We start from the raw sequence: 15,363 nt of genomic DNA, 5'->3' as shown, positions 1-15,363 counted from the left end.
TCCGAATGCTTCAATACATTCAAGAAGCCCAAATTGATCCTACATTAATAGATACTGAATTTAAAATTCCTGAGGAACCTCCATGGACTTTTGAAACTCCTGAAATTTTATTTGATCTCACCATCTTCAAGAAAGACTCTACCAGTTCACTGGTCTATAAAAAGTTGTTTTCCGAACTCTGCCAGAAATATCCATTATATCAGAAAATTTTTACGGATGGCTCAAAATCTGAGGAGGGAGTGGCTGCTTCTGCTTTTTGTCCGACTTCTCCCTCCCAAAGACTCACGAAACATATTCTGTCAGACAGTTCTGTGTTTACTGCAGAGCTAACTGCTTTAAATCTAGCTTTAAATGCTATATTGCAATCATCTAATCGTAAATTTGTTGTTTTTTCTGACTCGCTTTCTTCTCTGGAGGCAATAGCTCATCGTAATATTGATCATCCCAAACTTCGAGAATTCTTCAGTTTGTTTACCCATCTTAAAAGAAATGGTTTTGTAATCATTCTGGCTTGGGTGCCCGGTCATGTGGGCATTCAAGGGAACGAAATAGCAGATAATCTGGCTAAGAGTGCTGTTAGAGAGAAACAATGTAAGTTTTATATTCCTTTTACTGATTTTAAACCCAAAGTTCATCGGTATACTAAAGATCTCTGGCAGAAAGAATGGAATGAACAAATAGATAACAAATTATTTAAAATACGACCAAATCTTCAAGAGACTCTGCCTATGGCTGTGGTGAATCGAAAAGAAATGACAGTGCTGTGCCGACTTCATACAGGTCATACATACATCACACATTCCTACCTCCTGAAAGGAGAGGAGGCTCCTTGGTATATTCCGTGTGATGAACCACTCACTGTGCAACATATTCTGATTGATTGTTGGGACTTTTATGACACACGACGGGGGTTTTTTTACAGCAGATTCATTGAGAACGTTGTTCCGTGATGTCCCTCCGTGGACAATATTGAAATATTTAAAAGAAATAAATATTTTTAATAGTATTTAATATAGTATATGCTTAGTACAAAAGTTGTGAAATTTTTATCATGGAGTGATCACAGTGCAGTAGAAAGCTGAAAACATTGGGGTGGCCCATCTGCGGTGACCAGACTTTGAATGGTGGATAGCCCTGATATGGCCTTCATGGTCGGCTGGGCTCTAAGCAATATTTTTAATTTTAATTTAATTAATTGATCTCTTTCATGCCTGCCTGTTCAATGCTCAGTCTGTCTGCCCTGATAAAAAGACTGACTATATTTCTGATTATATTTTTGAAAATAACTTTGATATTGTATTTCTTACCAAAACCTGATTAAAATTACAAGGTCACAAACCCAAACTCAAACAACTGACCCCCCTGCATACAAAACCAAGTCACTTCCTTGACTGTCTCGTGAAGGTGGCATCACCATCGTCTATAGAGATATCTTGGAGTCTTCCCTTTCCTTCTTCAGTAACCACGCCTTTCCACATGACATTTTTGAAATGCTCAAAGTCACTCTCAGTGTTCCCGGCCACTCAATCATCTTCTGTTGTCTCTATCATCCACCTCCTAGTTGTAAAAACAACCTAACGTCTTCTCTGTTTCACAATCAGTTCTAAACATTACTTGATTACTATAACCTTCATTCTGGCAAACTTGTCATCCTTGGAGACTTCAGTTTTCATTTCGACAACCAAAATTCCACTGATGTCAAACGCCTATGTCTATCTCTGGCTCAGCTCGTTACAGAACCAACACACAGATCTGGTTATACATTGGACCAGCTCATCACACATGATTGATGCCATGATTGTGTCACTGCTGTCATATTCTTGCTTAATATTTCAAAACCTACCAGAACAAAAAAATCCGTTACTTGTCGCAACCTGAAATCCATCAACATTAACACTTTTCCGTCTCCAGCTGCTGAATGCCTTTCCAAAATTTCTTCCTACACTGACGTCTCAGCACATTACAACACTGTCCTCTCTCAACCGCTGGACGAACATGCACCACCCACTACCCGCATGCTCCCTGATAGACCTTCCGCCCCATGGCACACACAAGACATTCGACTTGCAAAACGCAAACGTCGCTAATTGGAACGGCGATGGCAATCAACAAAACTGAAAATCCACAATCAAATCTTCCGAAAACATATGATCTCATCAGCGAAGACAAACTTCTTTTCTTCTCAAGTTCTCAATTCCACATCCACCAAAATCTCTATCATATCAAATCTTCTTGGTACTGCAAAAAAGACTCTCATTCCTTCTGCCTACACTTTATATGAACTCCCCAATGTCTTCTCCTCTTTCTTTTTTGACAAAGTCCAAAATATTCGTACCATCTTCAACCAAATACCTTTCGAACCTGCTCATCCTGATCCTCAGTTCAACAGCACTCCTCTCCATTGTTTTAATCCACTGACTGAAACAGAAGTCCATGAAATCCTGAAAGAAATGACAATAAAATCCTGTGAGCTCGTTCCTATACCAGCCTGTCTTTTCCCAGTGTGTATCACAGCTTCTCCCTACAATCACCAATATTGTCAACTCATCCCTTCGCACTGGAATGTTTCCAACCACTTTCAAAACTGCAATCGTCCGGCCTCTTCTGAAGAAATCCAGTCTTGACGCAAACATTTTTAAAACAATTGACCAGTTTCTAATCTTCCATTCCTGTCCAAACTCCTTGAAAAAGCTGTCCTGAAGCAGCTCAACAAACTACCTTTGTTTCAACAATCTTCATCCACCCATTTCAGTCTGCCTATCGTGCTGACCACAGTACCAAAACCACTCTCCTCTGCATCTTGAATAACCTACTGCTAGCGTCTGACTCAGGACAGATCTCCCTTCTCACTCTTCTCGACTTGTCAGCCGCCTTTAGCATGTTAGACCATTCAATCCTTCTTTCCCATTTCATTTCACATTTTGTATCAACGGCACCGTTCTAAACTGGTTCAAATCTTATCTCACTGATCGACTCCAGTCTGTCATTGTTGATAATTTCCAGTCTGAACCCGTTAAAATCGAACATGGAGTCCCATAGGGGTCTGTTTTAGGCCCAGTGCTCTTCACACTGTACAGTGCTCCTCTTGCTGAAATTATCAACTGCCATAATGGCAGTCATCACTCTTATGCTGATGACACTCAACTCCAGAAGAGTGATACCCCTGAAGAACTGTTGTTGCTCTTGCAAGAAACATCCAACTGCTTCTTGGACATTCGAAACTGGATGACTCTAAATAAGTTACAATTGAACGTGGACAAAACTGAAGCAATGATCATAGGAACTAAACAAAAACTCTCTTCCATCACAACAAACACAATCAAACTTGGCAGTACATCCATCCTTCTTTCCAGTTCAGTCAGGAACCTCAGCGTCGAGGACATGCGAATGACTGGTGCAAAAGCGCTTTGATTTGTGTCTGCACAAGATTCAGCGCTATATAAATACCATTATTATTATTATTAGATACAAATATATCATTATATGTGTTGTTTTTTCATGTGCAGAGGTATGTTATTATGCATTATTGTATATGTATTGTATCATGTGAGGCTCTTAGAGCCCATTGTATGGGGAGTTTGCACCACATAAGTACTATCTGTTGTAAGAGTTATTATTGCTTTAATTTTTTGTGATTTTTATAGAGGTTGCTGATCATTTTGCAGACATTACAAATAGTTCCAGATGTCAAGGGGTTATAGAATACATCTGGCACTAGCAACAGTTTCTGTGGGAAAAGTCAGAACAAGACAATTTTCCACATTTGAGCAGAAAGGAGACATTTATCTTCAACAGCAGCTTACCAGATTTCACAGAAGCACCAGTCTGGCCCAAGTGAATGATTATTTTCTTTACCTTGGAAGAGAGAATGTATTCATCATGTGTTAATTTGGTTGACAGAAAAAAAAAAGCAGAACAAGATTTATATCAGAAGAAAGAACAGAATTATCACTGGCATTAATGGTTGATGAAAAAACAAAAAACAGAACAAAATTATTTTCCTTTTCTTTGCAAAAAGAACATATTTATCACCAGTGGCAACTTGTTTGCTTACAAGGAAGAAGAATCTATTCCTCAGTGGACAAGCAACAAGGTATGTGGTTTCATTCCAGGAGTGCCAGTCTGGCCCATGTCAACGGCATGCTGAGGGAACAGCTGGACCATGCCAACGAAGTCAATCAGCAGTTGACCTCTGACATCCACAAGCTGACCCAGGACTGGCAGCGGGCCAGAGAGGAGCTGGAGGCTAAGGAGTCTGAATGGAGGGAGGAGGAGAAGGTGAGAAAAGGCGTGAAAAAAGAAGAAGAAACACATGTAACATAGATAGGCTACATCCTGCAAAATCTTTTTGTCTCACTGCCCAACAGATACACTTCATTTGTACCTCGTAGAATATTAGAAATTTTTAAGGATACAAACTGAATTATTTCTGTTTTTCAACCCCTGTGGGTTGACAGACGTTCAACGAGTACTTCAGCGCTGAGCATGGCCGTCTTCTCAGTCTCTGGCGTGCGGTGGTGGCTTTCCGACGCCAGTTTTCGGAGATGAAGACAGCCACGGAGCGTGACCTGTCCCATGTGCGCGCCGATGTGACCAAGGCTGCTCGCAGCATGCACTCTGCATGTCTGAACCTGGGGGCTAATATGAGGTCCTCCGACACTCAGGGTCAGGTACTGCTGGACTGTTTGCTCTATTTCATGGCAATTGTGTGGGTGTTCTGTGATGTGTGTGTGGTTTGATGGAAGTATGTCTATGTGTGTGCATTTGTGTGCATGTACATTTGTGAAAGTGAAGAATGTTTTTTTCATTTTTAAACAGATTACTAAATTTTTGGACGAAAAAACAAATTTAGGACACAAGATACTGTGAATGATGATGATGATATGGATACTTATAATTATAGTGGCTATCCTCAGTCAGAGATCAAGTTCTAAGCGCTTTAATGACACAGAGTCATTTGCACAGCAGGCTGCCTACCTGGCTAGAGCTGACTGACGGCTGCCATTTTGGCGCTCATTCATTCCCTGTGTCATTCAGTCAGGTTCCAGTCATGCACACATATACACATAGACATGCAACATTTTTTTATGTATGACTGTTTGTTTATTTAGTTTATTTACCCTGCCATGTGGGGAAAACTCTGTTTTTGAGGATGTGCATGCAGGGCATGTTTCTTGTTTCCATAACCCACCGGATGCTGACATGGATTACAGGATCTTTAATGTGCGTATTTAGGGTTTAGGCATTAACAGGTTTGGTCATATGTGAACCTTGGAGTTCGGAAAAATCTCAACCCATTACCCACCAGGCGCCGTTACCGAGATATGAACCTACGACCCTCAGATTGAAAGTCCAACGCTTTAACCATTCGGCTGTTGCGCCCATCATTAACTCATTATGATTATTATAAACAAGAACATACCCAGCATGCACACCCCTGAAAACAGAGTACGGCTGCCTATATGCCGGGGTAAATAAACAAAACTGTCATTCACATAATAAATGATTTATTAACTCTTTCACCGCCAAGTTTCTGTCTGAGAAACACTCTCCAGCACCAAATATTTTAGAAATGATGCTCTCAGTCACAGGCTTCAGTTCATGTCTAAACAACACAATGGACTTGTTCACTTCAAACTCAGTCAGGGGGCAAAGGGTAGTTTTTTGTTGCATTGTGAAAATGGTCTTACTCTAATCAACATGACCCCTTGTTGTCGACAAAGTTGCCTATGGCGGTGCACTGTCTTGTCAACAAAAGTCGCCTGTGGTGGTGAAAGAGTTAAAGATAATGTCAGATTTAATTGTTACAAATGCAGAGTGTATTCATCTTATCATAAATGAATTCTTGAAATGTGTATTTTTTTCTGTTTTATAGCCAGGATATTGTTATCTGGAAATTTCTGACTTCCTTTGTGGAATTTTCAGACTCAGTGTTCAGCTCATTATTTATCCTGAATACTGTGAGAATATCCCACCCAGTTTCTATATATTTTTCTTTTCTTTATTGGAATTTATTTCTGAGGACACAGAATGTATGCTGTGTTTACAGGTGTCTCTGGATCGTGAGCGCAGTGAGCGAGTGTCAGTTGAGAGCCAACTGCAGAGTCGCTCACGTGAGCTGACAGAGCTGCAGGCGAGGTATGATGCTCTGAGCTTGGGGTGGGGCAACAGGTAAACGCTTGGAAGTCACACCTGAAGCAACAATTCTTATTGTCTCACCTGCCAGATATTTTGTTTAATCTGGTTAGATAATATATTTCATAGTTTTCTTCCTTTGTCGGTGAAAACAGTGCTATTGTTCTAGTTTTACTGATTTATTTTGAAGCAGTTGTCTTTTTGTTTGTTTTTCTTCGTGGTCATTTTTCAGCATTGTTCAGGCTGTTAGTGTGGAATAGTTAATTTGATATTGTGTTAAAACTCTTGAAATGGATGTTGTTAGTGGCTGCTGGACTGGAAACAGTAAGAGCTGATCTGAACTGCAACTGGTACAACACAGTTTGAAGGCCTTCTGGAGTCAGAACATGATTGTCCATTTAAAACCTGAAGACATCTCTTTGCCTTCCCGTCACTTTCCATGACCAGACTTTTTGTATTACTTGCCTCATGCTCAGCCTTTCTGGTCAGGTGTACATTAAACAAAATAGAGTGGTTGACCGGGTCACACCCTTTATCTAGACATCTTTGCTGTACTGGTTGGTGTGTAGCACATCAGTACTGGTAGCTTGGAGGGAATGTGGATTATGACACAGCATATAATTTGTTTCAACGTCAAACATTATCATTAGCCTCTCTTTTTGTTTTGGTCTTCCTTACACAGTATCATTTAATGTCCATTATCTTGCATATTTCTGATGTGTTAGAATGTCTCATCTCATTAACCCATTCAACCGTGGGGAGTTTGCAGTCTCAGCAGGCTTCTGTGCCATGTTCATATGGATAAAATGCAGAAAATATACTGTTTTTTTCTCCAGATTACATGTGGACAAATCCAGAAATACTGTAGAAGTTAGTTCCCTTTCTTTGGGGTTTATGCATATAAAGGAGCCAGAAAATTGTTTTGATGAGAAAAATTTTGACACCAGAGCAATGCTCAGGCTCAGGGCTCAAGTTAAGAATATTTGTTCCCTCAGTGTGTTCTAAAGCATAACCATTTGCCAGAAATAATTTGTCACGTGACTTACTCATTTTATTTCTGAGATTTGAAGAAATTCTTGTCATATTATTTCTTACAGTGTTTCATTGCTGTTCATTATGTCTGTTTTGGTCTTCTGACCTCACAGATCATATCTGTGACTGTGCAGTATGTCACACCTCTTGGCTTCTCATCTAGCTTATTGCCCGACAGTGATGTCCAGCTGTTTCTGTGTGTGGACATTTGCAACTTTCCCCATTATTTTCCTACAGTTCCTAGTGGAGCCAAACCTTTAGCCTTGACCACCACGATAGATGTATGCAAAGGTTAGGTGACTGCTCCTTATTTTTTTAGATACAACAGATTGTGGTGTTGGGTATATGGATCAGACCACATACTTTGACACCTTGAAACTGAAACTGAATCTCCATGTACATCTTTCTTTGTGACACTATCTTTCCTAAGTTGCTTTATGGGAAGATAACTTTGGAGAAATAATGTGTACATGTATACTTTTTTTGACGGTGAGTGTAAAGGTGATTAGACTGAAGAGGAGGGGGTGGATGATATTTTCAGTTGGCATCAGGATCATGTAAAATCAAGGAACTTCAGAGTGGCTGATGTGAAATTGGAATATACAGTAAAAATATTAAAATTAAAAAAAATAAAAACAGCACAAAAAACACGTGATGTAGATTTTGTTTAATATTGCAGTTTTTGTTACTTTTTCCTAAAATTAAACAAACAATAAAACCACATGAGTCATGCTTTTTTTTAGGAATAAATTAAAAAAATTTTTTTTTAAAGTTTTGAAATTGAAAACTTTTTTTTTAAGTTTTGAAATTGAAAACAGACTGAACTTCACAATTCATTTTTGAAAAGCACCTCATTTCGTTTGTTGACATTTTATGTTTCAGAATTTTTTTGTTTCTAGTATGACTTCCAGACGTTTACTGAGTATTGGTTTTCACCATTTGTTCCCACTTTTCACTCGTTTGCAGCCCCTGTTTTCTTGCATGCTGTTATAACCTTTGTAAATTGTTTTCAAAATGTTTTCATCTATTTTAATCAAAAGTTTGAAAAGTTTGGCATGTATATGCTCCCAAAATATCTGCTTGATAAAAGAGGCAGTCACAAGCTGAAGACAGGATGTGCTTTTGATAGAGATAATGCCACATTATTTCACTTCATAAGCTAGCCTTCAGTACTCTTCATACTGTGTCTTGTCTCTTCTAAATATCAACTATGTTTAGTCAAGAATTAATCCAGTTTATTTCAGAAGTGCTGAATACAGTTTCCATATATCTAAACATGTTCTCTTGGAATTGTTTGCTAAATGAGAAAATAATAATGACAGTGCCCACACAAGAATGTTTGCTTATTCTGTGGAGTCTTCCAGCATATGTAAATATGAACATCTGTATATGTAGATAAGAACATCTGCTCTATTGCTGGCAGCACATAGTGCATTTGTCAAGGAGAATAATGAAGCTTATACATTTTCAGATATGACTTTTGCACTGTCAGTATATCAAAATCACTTCATGTATGATGCTGCTGTAAATCACTTGGTGTTTTGCACTGCCATTATGTTATTTTCCATATGCATCCATCCCACTATTCTTTGGCTCTGATAAAACCAAACCTGTCTTGTTTCACTGTTTATGCACTCTTCACCTCCCTCACCTAGTTTTGTGTTTGTCACCTCAGTAGATGATAATGGAAATATGTAAAGCCTCTTCCGACACTTAAGGTACTTTACAATAACTGCAAAAAGGAATACCAAAGAAACAATAATATGGTAAGGCATATAATGCAAAAAAGAGATAAGTAACAACATATCCTGCATACACACACACGCACACGCCCACGCACATACACAGGGCTGCACGCACATACACACACACGCACACGTCACATGCGACACACATGCACACAACAACAGCACACACACATACACACGGACACAGGTACCACACTTATGCTCCCCCACTCCCTCCTCAAGCACACACAACACAATCAAGTAATCAGTCTGCGTGGAAACAGCATGTTGTTAAATGGTTGGGAGGGGATAGTTTAATCATAGAAATGTATAAAGAGAGGTCTGACCAGGGACTGACTGTGTCAAAGAGAGTAACTGTTTTTGTCCTATTCTCTGCAGATCCCTTCTCCCATACCCGTACAAAAGTGTTTTTGTTTTACTCTCCCTTCCCTCTCTCACCACCTCATAGTGTTTGAACGAAAACAATAGAATTTGGAATTTGCTTGGTATAAGATGAAATATTGTGGCAGGTTATGACTTGGCATTGTGGCTTTTCTTTTTCCTATTTCCTATTTCCTTTCCTGTTGATTCACATCCATTTGTAGGAATGCGTCAAGAGTCAGCCAGTGGTCAGATAAACAGTGACAACATCTTTTGTATTGTCAGTGCTTTGCTGTCTTTACTCCATTAGTGTTCAAATCATAGTTTCCAAATACAGTCTTTCAGGGCATTGTTGGATTGTGCTGTTTTGCTCTGTCTTGAAAATGGATCTGCAGGAAGGATACATCATCCAGAGACTTTTCAGTTTTTTTGAAAACAGTAGTCTCAAATTTTGTGAATCATTCATTGTTTAAAAGAAAAAAATTATATAACCTTCCTTCATTAGTCCTTGTCACCCACCATTAGCACATACAGCACTGCCACTGCCTTTATACATCTGGCTTTATCCACATTAATTTTGCTTTGTGCTTGTGGTAAATTTAAAAATAGATGTGTGTGCTGTTGACAATACAAAAGTAATGCATCCTAAAGTTCTTTTGCTTTTTGTGTAATTGGCCTTGTTATTTTGGAAGCATATAATTGACCAGGATGCAGTAAAGTCATGCTTTTTGTACTGTATTCTTGACTTGACCAAGCAAGACTGCTTTCTTTAGCTGCTGCTCAGAATTGAAGCGTAAATTCGAAGGAGAAGACAGTGATGAACATTTATTGACGATTTGATAGAAAATAAAGGGAGCAGTCAAGAGAGTGGCCAAGATACGACTATCAATGAGTGATGCTGGCTGTACGGCTGGAGCAGATGACAAAAGTGACCGAATTGTTAGCAGGACACAGTGTGAGCGATTTTCTTGGCACTTAGCCAACACGGTCTGATGAGAACTGGATAAAGTGATCATGTGAGAGGGGTGAAGAGGAGGCGGGTGGAGAATGAGGGGGCGTGGCCTCACATCCATATTATCACTTTGAGAAGTCACAATGCATTGTGTATCTATCTCTTTTTTAATTTTTTTTTTATTGTGGTTGTTCTAGTATGATTTTGTGTGTGCATATATCTATTTATTCAGAAAATATATTTTAGTGCAAATTACCTGACTAATGTATGCAATGAACACGTTGAAAATGTGACAAAAAACAAACACTGATTTCAAAACAACAGTATGTCACTAAAACTATATAAAATGGGAAAACATCATGTGTTTTGTATTCTTTATTCATTTACCTTTCAAAAAATATATACTTTTATGGGTCTTTCTCCAATGACAAAGAGCACAGAATTTTTTGAAAATTTATACCCGTTTGTGAAAAAACCCTGGCAAATAGGTTTCACTTAAATCTTAATTTCCTGGCAGCAAAAGGGTTAATATTATCTGTATATTGCTTCTGTGCTAAAACAGATACTGGCAACATGTTGCTGTAAAATGAAACAACAAAACAACCAGCAACAATATTTTGTATATTATTTTAATGCTGTATGATTTTCATATTTTTAAATGAAAAATTTAACTTCATTGTTGCTTAAAAAGTGAAAGATGGATGTGGTTTTAGTCTCTGAATGAAGCATTGACAGTGGAAATGTAACTATCAGAAGACAGACACTGATATCCTGCATTGCCCTGCCTGCAGAGGGAGTGGATGTAGTTTCAGTCTGTAAATGCTGCATTGACAGTGTTAACCTGTGATAAGACAGACAGTGATGTTGTGCATTGTGGTGACTGCAGAGTAAGCGAGCTGACTATGCTGAATGAGAAGCTGAAGATTCAGCTGGAGGAGCGGGATAAGAGCATCTCCACCCTGCAGAAGAACCTGGCCAGCGTGGAGACTCGGGTCGGTGCGTACGAGGTTGCTGAGACTGATACTGCCCGTGAGGCTCGGGAGGAGACAGAGGCCATCCACCTGGCGCTGCGCAACATCGCTGAAGCTGTCATCAATGATGCTGATCAGACACGTCTGGATGAAGACGGGGGAGAAGAGTCTGTGTCTGTTCCTCGTTCCGTGTCACCATACCGCCCGCGGTCCATATCCCCCACCGGCCGCACCCGATCACCTATGATGAGGAACAGGTCACCTTCACCCAGAGCAAGGTCAGGATCACCAGCATTTGCTGACGCAACGTTCTCTGCTGTTCAGGCTGCCCTTGGCAAACGGCAGATGCAGGTAAGATGGTGTGTCACCAAACTTCTTGTTGAACAATGCAGAAACAGATACTTCCTTTTAGAAAGTCTAGTTCAGCATGTCTGTTTTCTCTTACTTTGTCAAATGTTGGGTGAAGATAGATATGAAGAAGAGAGACAGTATGGATGGATGTGTGATTGAACTTAAAACTTGTAAATATGATAGAGATAAAGCATATTCTCAGCAGCAGCTGTGTCAGTGAATGAGTAAAAAGAAAAAAAAACTGATTGAATAAGAAGGCAAACATGATAGAATTATGAGATGAACATATGAATTTTTTCAATTTAGCCAAAGCACTTATCACTCATGTCTACAGTGACACCACATGTTGAAAGTAGGTAATCATATTTGGGTGTGCTTCCAGGTGTCTGACCTGCGTGCCAAGTTGAAGGCGTCACGTGACCAGGCTACCAACCTGCGCAAGAACCTGGATGATGCAGACAATGAGAAGCGACGTCTGGAACATGCCATCATGAACCTCAAGGAAGATGTGGAAGTGGCGTAAGTCTGGCAATGTTTCAGAGCTATCCAATTTACTCTCTCTTTTTTTTGTTTGCAATAAATTCCATTCTAGATTCTTTTTTTTTTTAAAGTGTAAACTGCTTCTTGAATCTGCCGTTGTATGAATAAAGTAAGGATGATTATCCCTGAAAACAGAGTATGGCTGCCTACATGGTGGGTTAAAAACGGTCATACACGTAAAAACCCACTTGTGTACATACTAGTAAATGTGGGGTTTGCAGCCCACGAACGAAGAAGAATCTGGCAAAATATGGATTGGTCACAAGCTTATGATTTCATCTTGAGATGGTCATAGTGCAGGATAGTTATAAAACTCTGTTGCATTGCTGATGGCAGTGATTTTCTTATGGATGTGCTGGCCTTTGCTAGGAGGTGGGGGGAAGTATTGTATGTATTGAACATTTTTCACTCCGTGTGCATACTCAAAATTAAATAGGATTATGATGATGATGACAACTTTTTCAGGCGTCGAGAGAAGGAAGACTCGTCGAGGGACAGAGACCGCATCAAAAACGCCCTGAATGTGACAGGAACAGAAAAGACCCAGCTGGAGCGTGTGCGTCAGGAGCTGAACGGACAGATCGAAGACCTGCACAAGGAGAATGAGAAACTGCAGGCAGCCAACAGTGAGCTGCAACGTCAGAGGGATTCCTTGGAGGACGAGAAAGAGGACATCAAGAAAGATAAGCTGCGGCAGATAAAGGAGAATGAAAGATGGTGAGGGTGATGAGAGTTCTATTGTGTGTGTGTGCACCGGTGTATCTGTGTTTGTGTGTATACACATGTAATTTCAAATGCATGTACAGAATGTTGAAGTATAATGTTTATGTGAATGTATGCATGTGTGTGTCTGTTTGGGTTTGTGTGTATGTGTGATTTCAGATGACCTCTGATAGAAAAAAAGGTTTATGTTTGTAATATGAACAAGTATGTGTGTGTGAACATGTGTGTGTGGGAGAGAGGGAGAATGACTGAGTGATACATCAGTGAGTGTATTGATTGCTGATGGGTGTTTTCAGCCAAAAGGTCGTAGAACAATTGGAGGGCAAGATGTCAGGGCTGAGGGAGGACCTGGTGACCACCAAGGAAGCCCTCAACCGTGCTTTGCTGGACAAGGAGATCCTCGAGGGACAGAAGATTGAAGTCGGTCAGTGATCACTGGTTTGCTTAAACAGTAGTTTCGTTGAAAATACAAATAAAATGAATTCAACAGTACAACAAGGAAGTCTTATATCATGTCCACTAATTTGAGTCTAGGCTGTTAGCTGTTTCCTTTGCTGGTTGGTTGGTATAGTTTCAGGCAGCATTCTTTATATTTTTAATGCAAAGACTGATGCATTGCAAGTGAACATTACCTAAATCATAATTCCAGTACATAAACCACATTTCCAGTTCCTGTTACCAATCCCTTGATTTCTGCTGATGTTGTCTGGGCACCAGTCAAGGCGATGCTGTCATTCTCCTCCATTATATAAACCATATTTCCATTACACAAACCACACTTCCAGTACACAAAATGCATTTTCAGTTTGTATGATTATGACTGATCTGATGCAGGTGAAACATTGCACAGACATTTCAGATGCATGTGCTGCATGACTTATGCACTACATGTGAAGTGCAACACAAACCACATTTACAGTATGCATGATATTGACTAACTGGAGACAGGTGAAAACCTGACAATACACAAACCACGTTTACAATGCCATTGATGTGTGACTGATACAATGCAGGTGGAATGTTTGCAATGCTCATGTGTGACTGATGCACTGGAGATGAACATCACACAAACCATAGTGTGTATGACACATGCCTGATGCATTCAGGTGAAACATTGCAGAATCCACATTTATATGTGACTCTGGAATGAACCATGACACAGACCACATTTCCAACATACAAACATTTACAATATATGCAAACCACATTTGCAGTGTGGTTGATGTGACAGATTCACAAGATATGAACCATCACACAGACCACATTTCCAACACACAAACATTTACAATGTGGTTGATATGCGACAGGTACAGAGATGAACCATGACACAGACAACATTTCCAACACACAAGCCACATTCCTATCAGGGCATGATGTATAGTTGATATGGTACAGGTGAAGCGTTGTCCAGAGCGGAAGTGACCAAGGCTGAGCTAGAGGTGGAGATCAACAAGCTAAAGACAGAGGAGGCCACACTGAGGGACGCCCTCCTCAAAATGCAGGCCCTCAATGAGGGGCTGGGACAGGACAAGATCGAACTCAACAAGATCATCATGATGGTGTGTATTTGTTTGTATATTTGTTTTTTCCATTTATATATGGTTCTTTTCTGCTTTGGAGCTTCTTTGGGTGAAAGTGGAAATAAAATCTTGTGAAAGTTCATGTGCTAGTATGTGTGTGTAAGCTTCTATCCATGTTAGTTGATTTTAGACTTTGTGTGTGTCTGTGTATATGTGTGAGTGTATATGTGTTTTTGCCAGTGTATTTGTGTGTTTATTTCTTTGGGTTTTTTTTTTTCAAATCAGTACTTGTTAAGCTAGAATATGTGTTTGTGTGTGCATACTTGTATATGTGCAGAAATGATCTATGCTTAAAGTTGTTGTTTTTTTTATTGATAACTTTTTTCTCAAACAATATCAAGTTTTAACTGACTGAAGAATTGATTTCTTACTCTAGTTTTCCTTAACTGTTCAGTTGTCAGTGTAGAGAAGTAATGTACATGACACATATCTGTGTTCAGTTGGAGGGAGAGAAAGCGTCACTATCTGGGGAAAAGGCAGCCCTGGAACAAGAGAAGGCTGGGATCCGGGATGACCTGGTGCGTGCTGAACAGGAGAAAATGGACCTGGACACTGAGAAACATGGTGAGAATGATAGAAAATTATGTCTTATGTGTGAGAGAGAGAGAGAGAGAGAATGAAAGAGAGTGTAGGAGTGTGTGGGCAATATTCTGTTGGAATTCAAAGCAGGGATGTCATTGGTTAATTTGGGTGAAAGTCTGCTTTGCCCACTGAACTTTACAGTAATCAGACAATGTGTCAATTTACTGAATTAGAAAGTTATACAGTATACATTGTGGTTCATTATGAGGGAAGTGAGAATTGCCTAATGTTAAAGGGAGGATGATAATGCATGCTGATTATAATATGATGACACTTTACCCACTCAACTGTTGAACAGTCAGAGGTTGTCAAATTACTGAATAAGAAAGTTTTACATTTTTCATAGCTGTCCATTATCATGGAATTGAAAACTATATTGTATTTTCTTA

The 15,363-nt window shown here is 39.6% G+C and overlaps 1 protein-coding gene across 8 annotated transcripts in view; it reads left to right on the top strand.

Moving 5' to 3' along the window:
* The window catches only part of LOC143287546 (uncharacterized), a 178,517-nt gene that overhangs the window by 94,243 nt on the left and 68,911 nt on the right, over positions 1 to 15,363 (top strand). For all 8 annotated transcript variants that reach the window (XM_076595609.1, XM_076595608.1, XM_076595607.1 and 5 more), the window contains 9 exons: positions 4,113 to 4,278; positions 4,458 to 4,670; positions 6,050 to 6,138; positions 11,114 to 11,549; positions 11,932 to 12,068; positions 12,555 to 12,806; positions 13,109 to 13,236; positions 14,208 to 14,371; positions 14,833 to 14,956. In XM_076595609.1, the coding sequence (XP_076451724.1) occupies positions 4,113 to 4,278; positions 4,458 to 4,670; positions 6,050 to 6,138; positions 11,114 to 11,549; positions 11,932 to 12,068; positions 12,555 to 12,806; positions 13,109 to 13,236; positions 14,208 to 14,371; positions 14,833 to 14,956 (1,709 nt within the window). The remainder of the gene's footprint in view (positions 1 to 4,112; positions 4,279 to 4,457; positions 4,671 to 6,049; positions 6,139 to 11,113; positions 11,550 to 11,931; positions 12,069 to 12,554; positions 12,807 to 13,108; positions 13,237 to 14,207; positions 14,372 to 14,832; positions 14,957 to 15,363) is intronic.

Source organism: Babylonia areolata, chromosome 11 (assembly GCF_041734735.1).
Source record: "Babylonia areolata isolate BAREFJ2019XMU chromosome 11, ASM4173473v1, whole genome shotgun sequence".
In the NCBI taxonomy this organism is placed as follows: domain Eukaryota; kingdom Metazoa; phylum Mollusca; class Gastropoda; order Neogastropoda; family Buccinidae; genus Babylonia; species Babylonia areolata.
The sequence above is the reverse complement of the archived record's forward strand: the minus strand, read 5'-3'. Positions and strand labels throughout refer to the sequence as shown.